The 16,001-nt window shown below is 53.7% G+C and overlaps 1 protein-coding gene across 1 annotated transcript; it reads right to left on the reverse strand.

The window, feature by feature from the left end:
* Positions 1-4,493: 4,493 nt before the first annotated feature.
* On the reverse strand, positions 4,494-12,014 carry LOC121167546 (histo-blood group ABO system transferase-like). Its single transcript, XM_040997014.1, has 7 exons — positions 11,990-12,014; positions 10,401-10,458; positions 9,788-9,844; positions 8,533-8,580; positions 7,382-7,417; positions 6,739-6,873; positions 4,494-5,184 (listed from the first exon to the last, which is right to left on the reverse strand). Exons 1-7 carry the CDS (start codon positions 12,012-12,014, stop codon positions 4,494-4,496), a joined length of 1,050 nt encoding a protein of 349 aa, XP_040852948.1.
* Between the last annotated feature and the right edge of the window lie 3,987 nt (positions 12,015-16,001).

Raw genomic sequence — 16,001 nt, forward strand, 5'->3', positions numbered from 1 at the left:
TCTCCCTGACAACTGCATTTGGAACACAGCAACTGCTCCCCCTGGCAACTGCATCGCCATGCTGGATCAAAGGTGGATTCCACAGGAGGGCCGACTGTGGTGAGGCCAGGCTTTGTTGTTCCCAGTCAAGCACGGACTTCATCATTTTCTTACTCAAATCTCCGTCCTTGTGTCTGGTCCCAAATCAAAATAACAAGAACAAGGCTCTGGGGTTAAGGAGGACTTAATCTGTACAGCTTAGAGGGTAGCAGACCTCCTATCCTCAATAATTTCCTCCCCTTAAGAGGGTGTTTGGTGGTATTGAAAGGGCAAGGGAGGGCGTGGCTAGGAATAAAGACCACATCATATTCCTCATGAGTGTTGTCACTATCCAATCTCTCCAATATAATGTGAAAAAGGAAGAGGAATTGTATGCGAACAGTAAGTTTCCTAACTTTTAGGAGAAATATCTGCCCTCTCGTGGGGCAAAAAATCTGGTGAGAATACAAATGGTCTCTTCTGACCGCACATGACTCCTGTGCAAGAAGGGAAACCCAGCTGGTGTCTGGTAGTGAGGAGGGAGTTTGGAATTGTCTGTGAACATGGATTCTGCTTGAGAGCTGCCTGCCTGTGCTATGGATCTTCATTGCAAAATGCTTCCAGTGGCTGTCTGATTTCTGGGCTGGTGTGATGGTGAATTTTAGGTGTCCACTTGATTAGAATCAGAAATACTCAGGAAAGCATGTTTTCCAAACTTCCCCCCCTCTGCGTCTTTGTTCCATTCCTGGGCTTTTTCCTCTCTGCAAACATGCCTTAAGCCTTCAAACCCAGGGACCTGATGTTTACCAAGTTGAAAGGCTATCCACACTGGCTCACCCAGAACCATGACATTGCCCATGCTACTGTGAACCCTCCTCCCAACGAATATCCCCCACCTTCTTCTTTGGCAGCCATGAAACACCCTTGCTGGGGCCCAAGGACCTGCTCCTCTACAGGTGCCAGGACACGTATGGCAAGTCTGATAAGAAGAAAGGCTTCAGTGAGGGACTGTGGTGACCCAGAACAACTGTCACACCTGCGTTTGGTAAACAAGGGACTTGTGAACCTTGACAGCTAGGTCAGGCCTGGGAGGAGGAGTCCATTGTTAGGGATCTGAGGTCACCCCCTGAGGACCACCCAGCTGAGCCCCTTCCTCAGACAAGACATCCCCTAAGGCTGTGTCAGCTGCTGACTACCCTCTACGCCACACCACATGCACACCTCACACAGTTACACCAGCACTCTACCCAGCAGCAACCCAGGGCAGGCCTAGGGCAGCCAGCGACCCAGATGGGAGGAGGAACATCTAGCATTAGATCAAGTGGATCTTCTCTGAGCACTCCTGCATCTACAGCTACATCCCTGGACAAGCCCTTGGGCTTCTCAGGGCCTTCTCAGTCTCCCCTTTGTTCCCGGGGAATGTCCTCAGATGTACTGACCAAACGCCTGGGTGACCTGTGAACCCTAAGGCTTGTAACACCCAAGCTTAGAACAACTCAACACAGAACCCCAAGAAGGACTCTGACAAGGAATTGGACATGCTGCCTCCACACAGGGGTCCTCATGTGTGAGCCAGGGAAAGCCACTTACCCCCTCGCCCCCTCCTTGTGTCACGGGAAGGTTGAGATGTACAAGAGTGACAAGACCCTTCCTCCAGCTGCCAACACATTCAGAATCTGCTCAGGGCTGCCTCTGGATACCTGAGTTCGGCAGCCCCAATAAAGACACCCAGTGATAACCGTCTCCTGGTACCCAAGTCCTGTGATGCCCTCTCCTCCAGGTGGACTGGACTTGGGGTCTGGCAAAAGTGGATGAGAAGATACTGCTCCAAGGGTGTGAGTCCATGTCTGTAGCTCTTGTGTGGTCTCTGCTCAGCTTGCTTTATAAGAACAGGCTATGATATAAGGTCTCCCTATAGACGGGCCCCAGGAAAAGGAAACAGAATCTTGAAGTTCAGGTTCTCAGCCCAGTCTGCATCATGCCAATGACAGGACATTGTTGAGCCATGACTGAGAGCATGATTAGGACAGGATGCTGATTGACCTGAGTCTGGGTTCCAGTAGACAGATACTGTGGCATCAGAAATGTATGTCCAAGAGCAACCGGACAGGCCCAAGTCCCAGGGTCAGTCCCGTCTTATGCCTGACCCCTCTAATCTCATACAGCCCCTTCCACCCCAGTCATACTCACCTCTGCTCCAGTTTGTTCAGTCCCCCCACACTGTGGCTCCAGGACTTGGACCCAGATGGCTGATTATCAGTGTCATCTTAGCAACACCATTTGCCCCAGCTCTGCCCCACAGCCTTGCCTTCATTTTTCCTCCAGGACTTTTTCTTTCTCTAGGGTCACATTGGAGCTTTTGTGTCTCCCTATCTCCAGCCTGAGCAGGTACTTGACAGCCATTTCAGAGGCACACCCATGTTCAGCAGGGTTCTTCCAGGACATGACTGGGGCACAGGTGCTGATGTCAAAGATGAAGGGGCCCCTGGGATCCCTTCTCCAACCGAGAGCTCACACTGCAGACATGGATGTTAGGGAACAGGATGTGCTGGCTGGGGCCAGGGACACATACCCTGACCTTGGGGTTGCTCCTGGCTCCTGTGGTGCCACCGGCACTGGCACACTGCTGCTTTCTTTGGGTCAGATCCAATTTCAGGCACAGGTTCCTGGAAAGCTCAGGACCCTTGGGTTTGGGAACCCAAGCAGTGGGGCTCTCAGTGGCCACTCTCTGGGGAACTCACCAGAAAACTTCCAATGTTCCCATAGAGGAATGGTTACAGCCCCCTTCTCATTGGAAAGAGCACAAACCACTGACTGCTTCAGGTGACATGTGAACACCAGACCAGTAAGGGCTAGGTATGCCATGGTCACATCCAGCCAGAGATCCTTCCAGAAGAGCACACTGATTTTCTACCTTTTCAACAAAGCATGTCATCATTGTGTGGGCTCCGTACAACCTGCTGCAGGAATCGTCTCCAGTCTCCTGCTCTCCTGACAGGCTGCAGTGCAGAGCCACACCAGGGCTGAGGCCGGGGGTGTCCACATGGCTCACGCTCCTGCACCTGCCTGCTCTGATGGAATCAAACTCCCAGCTGCCTCTGTGGGAAGGTAACGGGGGTCCCCTCGGCAAGGAATAAGGAACCCCAGTCCTGCACAGCTCAGCATGCATTTCGCAAGCTGAACCTTGGAGGATGGTTTCAATACAGGCCTGAGACTGAGCAAGTGCTCATGTGTTTAAGGCTATTCACCAAATACACAGCACACACATTACACACAATATGCACACATTCTCACTAAACCTGCCACAGACACACTACACACACGAACACACACATATACAGATCCACAGGACATACACTGCACAGTGCACACACATGCTCATTATCCCATTGAAACAGAACACACATCATAAATATATGCAATGCACACATAATTCAGACCCGTCATACACACCACACACATCACATACACACACGCTCCCTGGAGCCAGTACAAACATACTACACACATAGTACTTACATACAATGAACACACAATGAAGACTCACAATACACACTACACACATTATAGACACATGCAAATTAAAATGACCAGACATACTATACACACTAAAAACATACGTATGCAAACATATGATATAGAGACCCACTATTATATATACATTACACATTTTACAAAACAAACTAAAAGGATCACAGAATTCAACCATAACTACAAAATGATACAATTCTTAGGAGATGAGACAGGACCAAATCTGGCTGGCTTTGACAATTAGGATGTTTATACATTTGTTTATTTATTTGACAGAAGTTTCTGAGAGAGCAAATAAGGTAGAGCTCTTCCATCTGCTGGTTCATGCTCCAGATGGCCAGGACAAACAGGGCCAGGCCAAAGACAGGAGACAAGATCTGGATCCCAAACTCCCTTGTGGGTGGGCAGCAGACCTTGAGACACTTGGCCCCCTTCCACTGCTTTCCCAGGTGCTCTAGCAGGGAGCCAGGTCAGAAGTGAAGCAGCTGGGACCGCCATTGGCAGCCACATAGGATACCAGTACTACAGATGGCAGCCGTCCCCATGAGCCATGCTTTTAACCACTCCAAAACGATCCACGAGATGATAAGGGTCCACGCCTTGGTCAGGAAGTCTGAGACTGGTCTCACCCAGGGGAAGGGCCCAGGTCACTGCTGGCAGAAGGTGCTAGTAGTGGCCACTATGGAACGTGTGCTGGAGGAAGCCACTGGGGCCGTGTACCGGTGTGCACATCTGTGTATTTGTGTCTACTGTCTATGAGCACGACTGTGTGTGTCTGTGTGAGGATCTGAGTGATGACAGACGGCAGGGACAGCCTGCACTTCAGCTGAGCAGCTCAGCTTCAGGAGTCTTTCTAAAGGGGGAAGACGTGGAATCACAGCGCCCTTCCTCCCAGAACCACCTGGAGCACAGAACAGCGCCAAACCTCGTCTTCTCTAAGGCCCTCATGGGTTTCGCATTTTCTGGTTATCCTTGGGCACAGTCAGAAGCCTCAGTTTCTTTAGGACGGAGGGCCAGTCCAGTAGCCAATCACCCCACAGGTACTCTGGGGACAGCACCTTGGTGGGCTTGTGGTGCAGCAGGTACTTGTTCAGGTGGCTCTCGTCATGCCACACGGCCTCGATGCCATTGGCCTTGTCAATCACAATGGCCTGGTGACAGGCACTGGCGAGCTGCTGCACCTCGGCCACCGAGCCCCCAAAGAAGGCTCCAATGTAGTAGAAATCACCCCTGTCCCAGGGGATATATGCCTGGGACTTCCACCGACGCTCGTAGGTGAAGGCCTTGCGGCGGGCTGAGTAGAATCTAGGGTGCAGGGTGCCAAAGAGTGGGGTGAGGATCTCCACCCCGACATGGTCCCAGAAGACCATGTCCACATCAGCGCACACCAGGTAATCCACCTCGTGGCGGAAGCGCTGCTGAGAGAAGATGCTGATCGCCTCCATACGGTGCATGGACACGTCCTGCCAGCGGGCATGGCTACGCACAGAGAGCACCACCAGCTGCCGGCCCTCCCCGAGCGGCACTCGAGACACGTTGGCCGGCCAGTCGGTGAAGACATAGTAGGTGACGCGGTGTCCCACCATGAAATGCTGTTCTGCCGACTCTAGGAACCTCTTCAGGAAGACCATGTACCTGCCAGTAGGTAGAAAGCTGGGCTGTAGACCCTCCTTAGCACCCCACCCCAGGGGACCACAGGTACCTGGGCACTCGGGACACAGGACCTCCAGAGGCTGCAAGCAGCTGAGGCACCAGATTCTCCTGTCCTGTCTCAGATGTGCTCATGGTTGGGTCTCACTTAACCCCTTCCTCCCAGGGGACGGGGGCATGCTAGCTGAGGTCAGGAGCATTAAGGTACAGCAGGAGGATATGCAATAACACAAATGGGGGTGGTGAATGAGATTCCCCTGAAGACCCTCTGTGGTGTCCCTACACTAGCCTGCATGAAACTCAGCCTGTTGGGCTCCTGTGCACAGCTGGCAGAGCTGCTTGGAGACTGTGAAGACGCTCTGCCTCTCAGGGCCTGAGCCCCAGTGTCACACCCCAGCATCCCTTCCCCCAGAGACCTGAAGGTAACCTGCTGTCAAGGTCCTCTGTAAACCACTAACTTCCCACCGTGGCAGAGGCTGCTCTCATCCTGTGCATGGTGGCAGGTTGGGCAGAGCAGGGATGCCTGCAGGAGGCAGTGCGAGAGAATCCCTGGTGGAGCATCTCGGCCTTATCTCCTCAGGAATGTCTGCAAAGCCCTGCAGGAGCCCTGTCTCTGTCCACCATGATAGGCACCCTGTGTGCCAGGACACTCGCAGGCACCAGCTGAGGAGCTGCCACCTTCTCTCATCTCCCTGGGTCTAAGATGTGTACAAGCCCAGGGCTGTCTGCCCCGGGTAGCCATTTCTGTCACAGGATCACCTCACCGTGTGTAAGTAGCCCAGGCCTTCCCCCATAAGGTCTGTCAGGCTCTCTGACTGATAAATCTGCCTGAACTCTATGAGCTTTGAACCTCACAGATGGAAGATGGGAGAAAGTCACCCAAGAAGGAAGGGACAGGTAAGGCCTAGGCCGTGTATCTCAATTCCAAGACCAGAAGCTCCAGTGTGTGTGTGTGTGTGTGTGTGTGTGTGTGTGTGTGTGTGTGTGTGTGTGTGTCCCTGCCACAGGAGCACATCATCAAGTGCTTTGGGTGGTTGGTCCCACCGTGAGGAGCCCTAGGGCCATGTTCCCTCGCCATGGGGCTGGACCTGGCTGAACAACTGCAGCCAATCCCACACGTGGCTCATTAGTGGATTCCTCAGGGAGAGGCAAGTGCTGCAGCTAAGTGGAAGCACGCACAACCCACCTATGTTGACGCCACCCTGTAGGAGTGAGGCTTGAGGTCAGAATCCTCTCATGTGCCTCCACTCATCACCTCCCCAGGGCCCGGGCTATCACTGTTGTCACCAATCCTGCCCTCCAAGGCTCCATGAGGGCCAGCCAGCTGCACTGTGGCCCCTCTGCACTTCCTGGTAAGACCCAGAGTCCCAGGGCCTGGAGCTGAGTCATGACACTGCCTGTATTATCCAGCGGCTCAGAGGAGGAACCCCAAGAGTGGGCCCTGCATTTAGAGAGCAAACAGTGCCCCTCTCCCCATCCTGGAATCCAGAGGTCAAGGTGGTGGCCCCAGCTGTCTGCTCAACCATCCCAGCTACTCACTTCTTCACGGCAAACACAGTCAACCCAACAGTCATGTTCTGCAACCGGAACTGCTCATTCAAGAGGGCGATGTTGAATGTCCCATCCCAGATGATGGGAGCCAGCCACGGGGTCACCACAAGGACGTCACTTCTCCTGCACAGGGAGAGAGTCCCACAGCAACATGTGAGCCGAGAGCGGGGTGAACACACACAGCTGCCCCCCATCCCAAGACCCTCTATTCAGACTCCATCTTCCAGCATTTCCCAGGGCTGGCCCCATTAGAAAGGGACTTGGCAGGAAACCAACTACAGAAAACAACAGATTCCAGACAGGCAGTGTGTAGCCAGCTAGGAGCAGCCCTCAGGCCCTGCTGGCCCACACAGGGAAGGGAGGTCCTCCCAACAAGGGCAGGAGGCCACTCCCCAGTGTATGCAAGACTATCACAGCCTTGAACATTCCTTGATGGATAAACGGACAGAAAGCAGGGAAGCCAGATTAGGGAAATGAAAGGTGGACAGGGAGCATTGCGGGGGCCTTCAGATTCAGGCCTCACAGAACCTAAGTGGAACAGCTTCCCTGAGCCCCAGATATGCCACTCCCTCCTCTGCTATCCACGTCACCACTAGTTCCCCGTGAAATGTCTGCTAGTCAAGTCACTTACGAGGGAGTCAGTGCCTCAGGCTGGGGATACGCCATGCTGCAAAACAACAAGGCACCATGTGTGAGTCTCCGTGAATGATGGAGCATACCAGCTGCGGGTGGTGTGCAGGGCAAGCAGCCCCACACAGGCTGCCCTGCGCCCACCTGGCCCATCATGCGGGGATCCTGGGTAAGGTCATTCAGAGGCTCTAACTCAGCATTGGTACACTAGAGAGAGCAACTGAAGAACCTCAGGGTGATGGGAAGGATTTTCAGAAGTCTGGGGTTCATTTTGGGTACAGAGGAAGCTAGATGTGATCTTGGCTCCTGGGAGGATCTGGGGGTGAAGGCCAGATCATGGGCTTGCTCTGTCCCTCCCTGGCTGCTCTCTAGCCCAGGCCACGTGGTTTCTTGCGTGGGAAACAGGAGAGCAGCAGCTCATGCCTTGGCTGTCATGGGATCTGCTCTGAAGGTGGTGTGTGACCCTGCCCCCACCTGGAGCATGCAGAGCCCAGGAGTGAACCAGGGTTCATTCTCAAGGCAGCCATGCCCGCACCAACAGGGGCCACAGTGAAGGTGCCATGCTGCGAGGGTCGAGCCATCACTGAGGATTGCCCAGGGAACAACTGAGGAGGGCCTGGAGGAGCACTGACAAAGGGGGTGCCTGAGGTCAGGTGAGGTCCAGAGGGAATGTCTCCCAGGGACAGAATCTTGGATCAGAAAATGAAGATTCCCCAGAGTGTGAATGTGACGACTACACAGAGTGGCCGAGCTCGCTGCCGCTCATGTGTACTTCCAAATGCTGGGGGACATGACAGTTCTGTCCTTTACCACAGTTATAAATCTGAACAGTAGGGGAGAGGCCCACGAGGCCCATGAGGCTGGCAGTTCCAGCCATGACAAAGGCCCCATCGCAGGGGCCAGCTCCCTGACCTTCCTTGCCAGCCCGGTGTCCACCACATGAGAAGCACGATGAAGTGCCTGCCACTGGGTCTCCTAGGAGCTGTGGGACGAGGGCAAATTCAGAGCACAGCTTTGGGAAAGGGCCACCTAGCTCCCTGAAAGGCTGGCAGGTGGGGGCTGCCCAGCATCTAGAGCTTCTATTCAGGGCACAGACAACCCTAGGGCAGAGGGTAAGACTACAATGGGGAGGACTGAACGAGGCAGTGATACCTGGGCAAGGCGACCACTTGCCAGCCATCGGGGTCTCTAACAGCCATACTGCAGAATGAAACAAGAAGAGATAAGTTTGGTACCAGGCGCAGAAGGAAGTTCATAGAACCTGGGGGCCCGCAGGGGCAGAGGTGGCTGGGGCATGCAACAGAATCTGAAACCATCACATCGCATCACTGTGCCAGTTGTCTTGTGCTGGCTGGCTGTGCCCCTGGTGTTCCATCAAATGTTATGATTTGTCATGGGATGAGCCACACAGCTCCCCTCTCCCACCCTGAAAGTCTCTAGATGTTTCCAGGTGACATTCGTGGCTGGGGGTTTCAGCGACACTTCCCTTGGACCCTGCCAGCCAAGATGACAGAAGCTGAGGCCACGTGGAGAAGCCCTGGGTGTCCAGGAGCATCCGCCAGAAATGCACAGACATTTCAAGATAACCATGGCCAGTGGCTGCCTGAGGAATTCTACAGACTCCACAACCCAGCTGAGCCCAGCAGTCCAGGGAAGGGACATGCAGGGACCATGTGACTTTCTGTCATGCATAGGGTGGTGGCTGCACAGCATTGCTGAGTGGACGCAGGAGGGAGCTCCAAGATACTGAGAGCAAGTAAGAGACAGAAACAGCCGTGGAAGGGACACAGACCAAGGCCTGGAATGAAGATCACATGGCACGGGGAAGGATGGCAGCCATCAGCTGGCTACAGCTCAGAGCCCGAGTCTGTGGTAGGAATGAAGGGGGTTAGAGGCCAGGCAGGCCAGTTCAGCGGACAAAGTGCATCCTCCCCCATGTTCCAGAGTGACTGTTGCTTCAGTGAGGGCTGAGGGGCAGAGACAGGGAGATGAGGATGCAGCCTACACAGAGGTGAGCGTGGCTGAGGCAAGCAATGGACAGAGGGAGATGGCAGGAGTCATGGACTCTGGGCATGTATGGTGTAAGGGGAGCATGAAGGAGGCCTCAAGGCCAGCTGTTCTGTGCCTATTGCAGGAGTGGGTGGAAAGCCACAGACGAGAGGAGCAGCTGGTGTGGAGGCCACTCACGGGGACTCCTAGTGGAGTGAAGCCCATGGTCGGGGCTGCAAGGCACAAGAGAGATCGAGGTTGAAGTCAGAGATACAAAGGCTGCAGTGGCCTGGTACCCCCCAAAGCCTTGGAGGCAGCCAGGCATGCTCTGGGCAGAGCATGGAAAGAGCAGAGGAGGTCCAGGCGGGTCACCCTGAGGCCAGCACCGCATCATTTTCCCACCCTGCACCCAGCTCACCTAGGCTTCACTTCCATGTCTTCTAGCATCAGGCGTCTGAAGCGCAGAAACCCGTAGCTGCAGGAAGGAAGCATCGAGGAGGTTAAAGACGCAGAGCCCAGAGCTGCTGCCATCCCCTCCCAGCACACAGCAGACAGCCTTCTGGGGAGGCTGTGAGCCCCCAGCATAACCCAGGGGGCTTGTCCCTTCTCAGGACCTGGAGATGAAATGTGGACCCAGGGGACAGGAGGGGTGTGACAGCTGTAGAAGGTACCCCCTGCATCTTTGCAGCCTGAGGTCATCTAAAAGACTGTTTTCTGTGTGCATACATGCCCCAGTAGAGTTGGCTTGACCTCACTCTGGGGTTCTAGGACCTTCTAGAAGCCTCTCACAGCTTTGTCCTGTCACTCACCTTCCCCACTCCTGGCCCCACACTCTCCTTGCATGGATGGTGGGGTGAGACTGCATTCTCTAGGGAGCAGGTGGAGGGTGAGCTGGAGCTTGTGCAACAAGTATCAGGAGGTCTCTCACCAGCGCTGCACAGCTGGGACAGAGACAATTCCACAAGTACCCACTGGGCTCTAGAGCTGCTGCTTGCCAAGCTGCCCTACCATGTCACCCATATGCTACTTACCCAAGCAAGATCAGGATGAGGCTTATCAGAAAGACCAGCAGGTGGCATTTGGGTTTTCCTGGAAAACAGCAGGGGAAGCCTGATTACTCCCCCTCCTTCTATCACCTGACCCACCACATCCATCTGTCCTGTGATTCCCTCGGATAGCTGGCAGAGCTACCAGCCCGATCCCAGAGTCTGCTAACCCGCTCTCGGCTGATGGTGGAGCCTGTGTCTCCCACAGCTCTTTATCCGGATGGCTCCTCCAACCCCTCAAGGGCCCTGGGTCCCTGCACTTTGCACTCCCCATGGCCTTTCCCTTAAGGAAGCAGTTAGGTTGCTAAAATCACAGGGTCAGGAGTCACTTATTCCACAAAGGGTTCTAGCCCCAAGCTCTGGCCCTGGTTCCTTTGCACTGACTGAGCTGCTGTGTTCCGTCTTCAGATGCCTTCTCTGTTCCTCTCCAGGGGTCTGAAGCCAATGACCACAGGACGACTAAGTCTAATAAGAAACAAGGTGGTGCCAAGGGGTCGTCCTGCCTTTCTGTATTTTCTGCATCTGTGTGGTGGATTGATATTCAGCTGCAGGGAAATCTGAGTGCAATTTCAGTTTTCAAGAAGCAATTTTGAAGAAAGAGTTCCTTTTCATGAGTTTTATAAAGTCAACTTCAGTAGAGGCATTTCTTTTTCAGAATGGATTTATGTATTTTGTAAAAGTTAGAGACAAAACCGGACCCAGTGCGGTAGCATAGTGGCTGGAGTCCTCGCCTTGCACATGCCAGGATCCCATATGGGCACTGGTTCTAATCCCAGCAGCCCTGCTTCCCATCAGCTCCCTGCTTGTGGCCTGGGAAAGCAGTTGAGGATGACTCAAAGCCTTGGGACCCTGCACCCTGCACCTGGTGGGAGACCCGGACAAGGCTCCGGGTTCCGATCGGCACAGCTCTGACCCTTGAGCTGCTTGGGGAATGAATCAAAGGATAGAAGCTCTTCCTGTATCTCTTCACCTCTCCGTGTATCTGAGTTTCCAATGAAATGAAATAAATCAATCTTTAAGAAAAAAGTTACAGTGAGAAAGGCAGGAGACAGAGTCAGATCGTCCACACATTGCTGCATTCCCCAGATGTCCACAGTGGCTAACGCTGGGCCAGGCTCAAGCCAGGAGCCTCGTCTGCGCCTCCCACATGGGTGCAGATGGTCAAACACTCGGGCCATCCTCCATGCTGCCTCAGGGCACTAACAGGGAGCTGGATCATCAGTGGAGCAGCCGGGAACTGGCACTCACATGGAATGCTGGCACTGCAGCCAATGGCTTTACCTGCTACACAGCGGCACCATCCCCTCCGGGCACAATTTGTACTAGAATGTACCCGTTTCAGGGACAGCTGGATGAGATTTGGACAAAGCAAGGGCACCTGTAGCCATCACCCAAACAAGACGCATATTTCCTCATCCGGCACCTTCCTCCCTGACCCCCTCGCACTGCAGGTGAGTGGATCATCTCACACACAAGCACTCCTGCCAGGCGTGCCCTCGCAGCAGGACTCTGAGACGCAGCCATGCAGACACCCCCAGGACTGGCTCACTCTGCGTTGCTGAGTTGCCTTTTACCTTTCACACACCGCTGGGCGTCCATTCTTTCTCCGACTGGAAGGTGAGTTGGGCTTTGCCGAGCTGATTTCCGGTTGTGATCACAAGGTCTCTATCAGCATCCCCGTGTTTCTGTTTCCCTTGAGTAAATTCCTAGGAGTGGAAGGGGAGAGCCACATAGAATACATATTTTGCTTGCTGACAATAAGCCTGTGTCTTTCCCGGCAGGTGGAATTTCCCTCCCCATCAGCAGTGCGCGTGGACAGCAGCTGGCCCACACTCTGCTGGCACCTGAGGGCTGTTCTTTCCCACCCGGCCCTGCGGGGGACACTGCAGGGGTCTCACTTTGCATAGATACTCAACAACTTTCCAGGTATTCAGCGGTCAGTCTACTTTTCTGATCAAGGATCTGTTTAATCTCTGCTCATTTTTAACTGCATTCTTTATCTGGAATTATTGAGCAATGAGATTTGTTTATACGTCTGCCAGAAACAAATATTTCCTCTCAGCCTCTGGTTTGTCTCATGCTCCGAGAGTCCGGCTCTAGAGGGTTCGGTAGTTCAACAGTTCTGAATTATTGCCAGTCTCGCCAATCCAAGCATCATGAAATCTCTCCAGAATCAACTGGTTGACATAGCCCACCTTAAAGTCTCTGTTTGTCCAGATGTTCACTGCCAACATTTGGCTGGGTTAGTTGATCAATTTGTTCTGCCCTCCATCCTCTGTTGTGGTACCAGGTGTCTTCTACAGACTCCAATATACTGCAATATCCTTTTTGTGCACCTGGCTATGCTGTCCTCTGCTCCGTCTAAGTCACTGAGGAGGCTCATCTCTGACAGATGCACTCCACAGTCAGACCATGGAACATGGAATTCTCTTCATGGATGGAGTTCTGAGTCCAGTACTTGGGAGGATCTCCAAAGAAACTTTATCTGAGGTGATCCCAGACCTGATTCTTGTGTGTGCTTGCCAATACAGGGTCCAGCACAGTCTGTTGCCCCAGTCAGCTTATGCAAATGTTGGTGATTGCAATTGCTGGGTCAGTTCTGCTTCCAGCCCTGTCTTCTACACAAAACAATGGGTGTTGCTGCCCAGCCTGATCCTGCCCACCAAATACTCAGCTTTCACGTACACCAGTAGGAGTGGTAGCCTAGTCAGAGAGACCCTCAATAATCCCCAGCAGTCTCGCACCCTTGTTCCTGTGCTTGCCAGTATGTACAGCCAACTGGTCCAGTCTGTCCCACATCTCATTCAGCTCTCACACTTGTCAACGGGCATTGAAGCCTAGTTCAACCCAGGCAGCCCCACTATCCAGCCCACACACTGCTGGCGAGTGCTATTCTGTCTAGCCATGCCTGCCCCAGTCCTGGTTCTCATGCTCACCAGTAGGAGTGGCAACCCAAGAGGGAGGTGCCCACTGTTTCCCTAATGGGCCCACTCCCACTCCTGGATCATGCACTCTCCAGGTGGTTCTGCAGTTTAACTTGACAGAATTTGTCCCCAGTGCCAGCATCTGCCAGCTGATGCTGGGGCCATTCCCAACCCACCCACACCTGCACTGGCTTGTGCTTGCACCAGAAGGTACAATCAACCCAGCCTGGCATTTCCCTAACCCAGCTCACATGAGATCAACAAGTGTTGTAGCCCTACCCAGCCTCATCTGCCCTCATCGCACCTCACACTAACCAGTGGGAGTGGTGGTGCAGCAGGGGAGCCCCACGCAGCCCCCATATTGGTTTTGACTTCTTCCCCCTGCCCCAGATCTAGCTGGATACTGCAGCCCAGTCTGGCATGGCCTGCCTCACCTCAGCATTTGCCAGTGGGTGCTATAGCCTTGTAGGGCCCAGCCCACCCGTAAATCCAGCTCATGCTCTTGGGAGCTATAGTCGAGCCCAGCCCATCCTGCCCCCCCAGTCCTGTGCCTCATGTGAATTGGCTTGTGTTACAACCCAACCCGGACTGACCCACACTCCATTCTGGTGCTCAGATTTGCCAGCAAGTGATGTGAACTGACCCAGCCTGGTTCGCCCCAGAACTGAGCCAAATATATGTTGGTGGATACCATTCCCTGGCCTGGTCTGTGCTGCTCCTTATCGTGGTCCTGGCTCACCTGCAGGGAATATGTCCCGACAGAGGAGATCCCCAAACTCCTCCATCACATCCTCTCCCAGTGCCAGATCCCATGCACACCACTGGGGCCATGCTAGTCCACCTCCTGTCCTAGCAGAAACAGTGACCTTTCCTGACTGGTCTTGAACCCACTCCGATTCTTACTGTTGGCTGTTACAGCCCAGCCAAGGCTCACACATGGCTCAGCAGGGGCAGACCTAGCCTAGACTGTCCTATACCTGCCTTCATCCTCATGAGACCCAGTGAGAGCTTGAACCTAGCCCAGTCCGGCAAACCTCAGATCCAGTCCACACTTGTGCCAGGGGATACTGAAGCCATGTCCAGACCACAGAGCAGCCCCCACTCTGGCCTTCACACTCACCAGTGGGAGCCACAGCCCTTTGCTCCCCAGACATGTCTGTCTCAACCCTAGATCTTGCTCATGTTAGTGTTTGCCCTGACCCAGTTTGCCATAGCCCCTAGGCTGTCTTGGATGCTGACCCGGCCTGCCCCTAGTCCTTCGCGGACTTGTGCTTTGCCTTTGAATGCTGAAGCTGTCTGATTCCAGTCCCAGCTCTCACTGGTGGGTGCTGGAACCTGAGCCTGCTCAGTCTGCTCCCACACCTGGCTCATGCAAACGACGGGTGTGACAGACTATCCCGGCATAACTGAACTCCATCCTGGTTGCTGCACCTGCCAGGGAACTAAGGTTTGCTTAGCCCTGCTTGGTCCTCCCCCTTCAAAAACCAATCCACACATCTGCCAACTGTTGTGGGTTGCCAGACCCCCAGGTCCAGACCTCATGCTCTCCACTATGACCCACTAGGGGAGTTTCCCACGTTCACCTGCTCAGGCCATTCCCAGGCCTAGATCTCATACATGCCACTGGGTCTAGGTCCTTGCCCAGCATAGTCTGGTCCTCCATCTTGGCCTTGTATGAGCTGGTGAATGTTGCGGCCCGGCCTGTCCCACACCCTGTTTTAGGATGCACATGTGGGTGCTGCAGCCTGGACCTGCCCAGACTATTCTTGGTCCCTGTACCCATGAGTGATGGCAGGTTATATGGTGACACTTAGCTCAGTCCATCACCACCCAACACTTGAGCTAACCAGCTGGACTTGTATTTCAACAAGGTTGGGTCCACATATCCCCCACAGAATCTACCCCAGGACCTAGTTCTCTCACATGTTGGTTAGAGTTATGGTCCTGCCTAATATGACCCATCCCTTGTTCCAACATTCATTCAAGCACTGGGATCTAGCCCTGCTAGACAGGCCCCCAGTCCTAGCTTTCACATGGACTCTTACACGCTTTTCATAAATGTTGAAGCTATGGTATATAAGGATATAATACATTTGTCCCCAGTAACCCAAGGGAGGAAGTGAGCCTATATGGCAGCATATAAATGACATCAGACAACAATTTGAATACTCAGGAAGAAATCAAGAGGCAAGTAAATGGTGACTCTACAGATTAATTTAAAAAGAAAAATCCTGAGTGCTATGTTGTGGTTCAGTGCATTAATCTGCCCTTTGCAGCACTGGCATCCTGAGTGCTCCATTCAGGCTTGGCCATTCTGCTCCCAACCCAGGACCCTGTTAAGAAATCAGCATGTGGCACAGCCCAGGTCCTTGTGTCCCTGTTATCCAAGTGGGAGACCCACATGAAATTCCAGGCTCACGGATTTAGCATGGCCATTCCCTGGCCATTTCAGCCATTTGGGGAGTGAAGCAGCAGATGGAAGATCTCTTCCCTTCTCTGTCCCCACCTCTTCTGGGTCTCCCACATGGGTTCAGGATCCCAAAGCATTGGGCCAACCTCAACTATCCTCTCAGGCCACAAGCAGGGAGCCGAATGGGAAGCAGGGCTTCCAGGATCAGAATCGGCATTCACATGGGATCCTGGCGCATTCAGTGCAAGGACC

Source organism: Ochotona curzoniae, unplaced genomic scaffold (genome assembly GCF_017591425.1).
Source record: "Ochotona curzoniae isolate NIBS_2020 unplaced genomic scaffold, NIBS_Ocur_1.0 patch386, whole genome shotgun sequence".
Taxonomy (NCBI): Eukaryota; Metazoa; Chordata; class Mammalia; order Lagomorpha; family Ochotonidae; genus Ochotona; species Ochotona curzoniae.

Bases quoted from the DNA above. Each gene is read 5' to 3' on its own strand.
- LOC121167546 (XM_040997014.1), bottom strand. From the start codon at position 12,014: ATGGACGCCCAGCGGTGTGTGAAAG. The intron at 9,845-10,400 runs GTAAGTAGCATA...TCCTTCCTGCAG, and splicing joins CTCATCCTGATCTTGCTTGG to CTACGGGTTTCTGCGCTTCA. The intron at 7,418-8,532 runs GTATCACTGCCT...GTTGTTTTGCAG, and splicing joins CAAGTGGTCGCCTTGCCCAG to CATGGCGTATCCCCAGCCTG.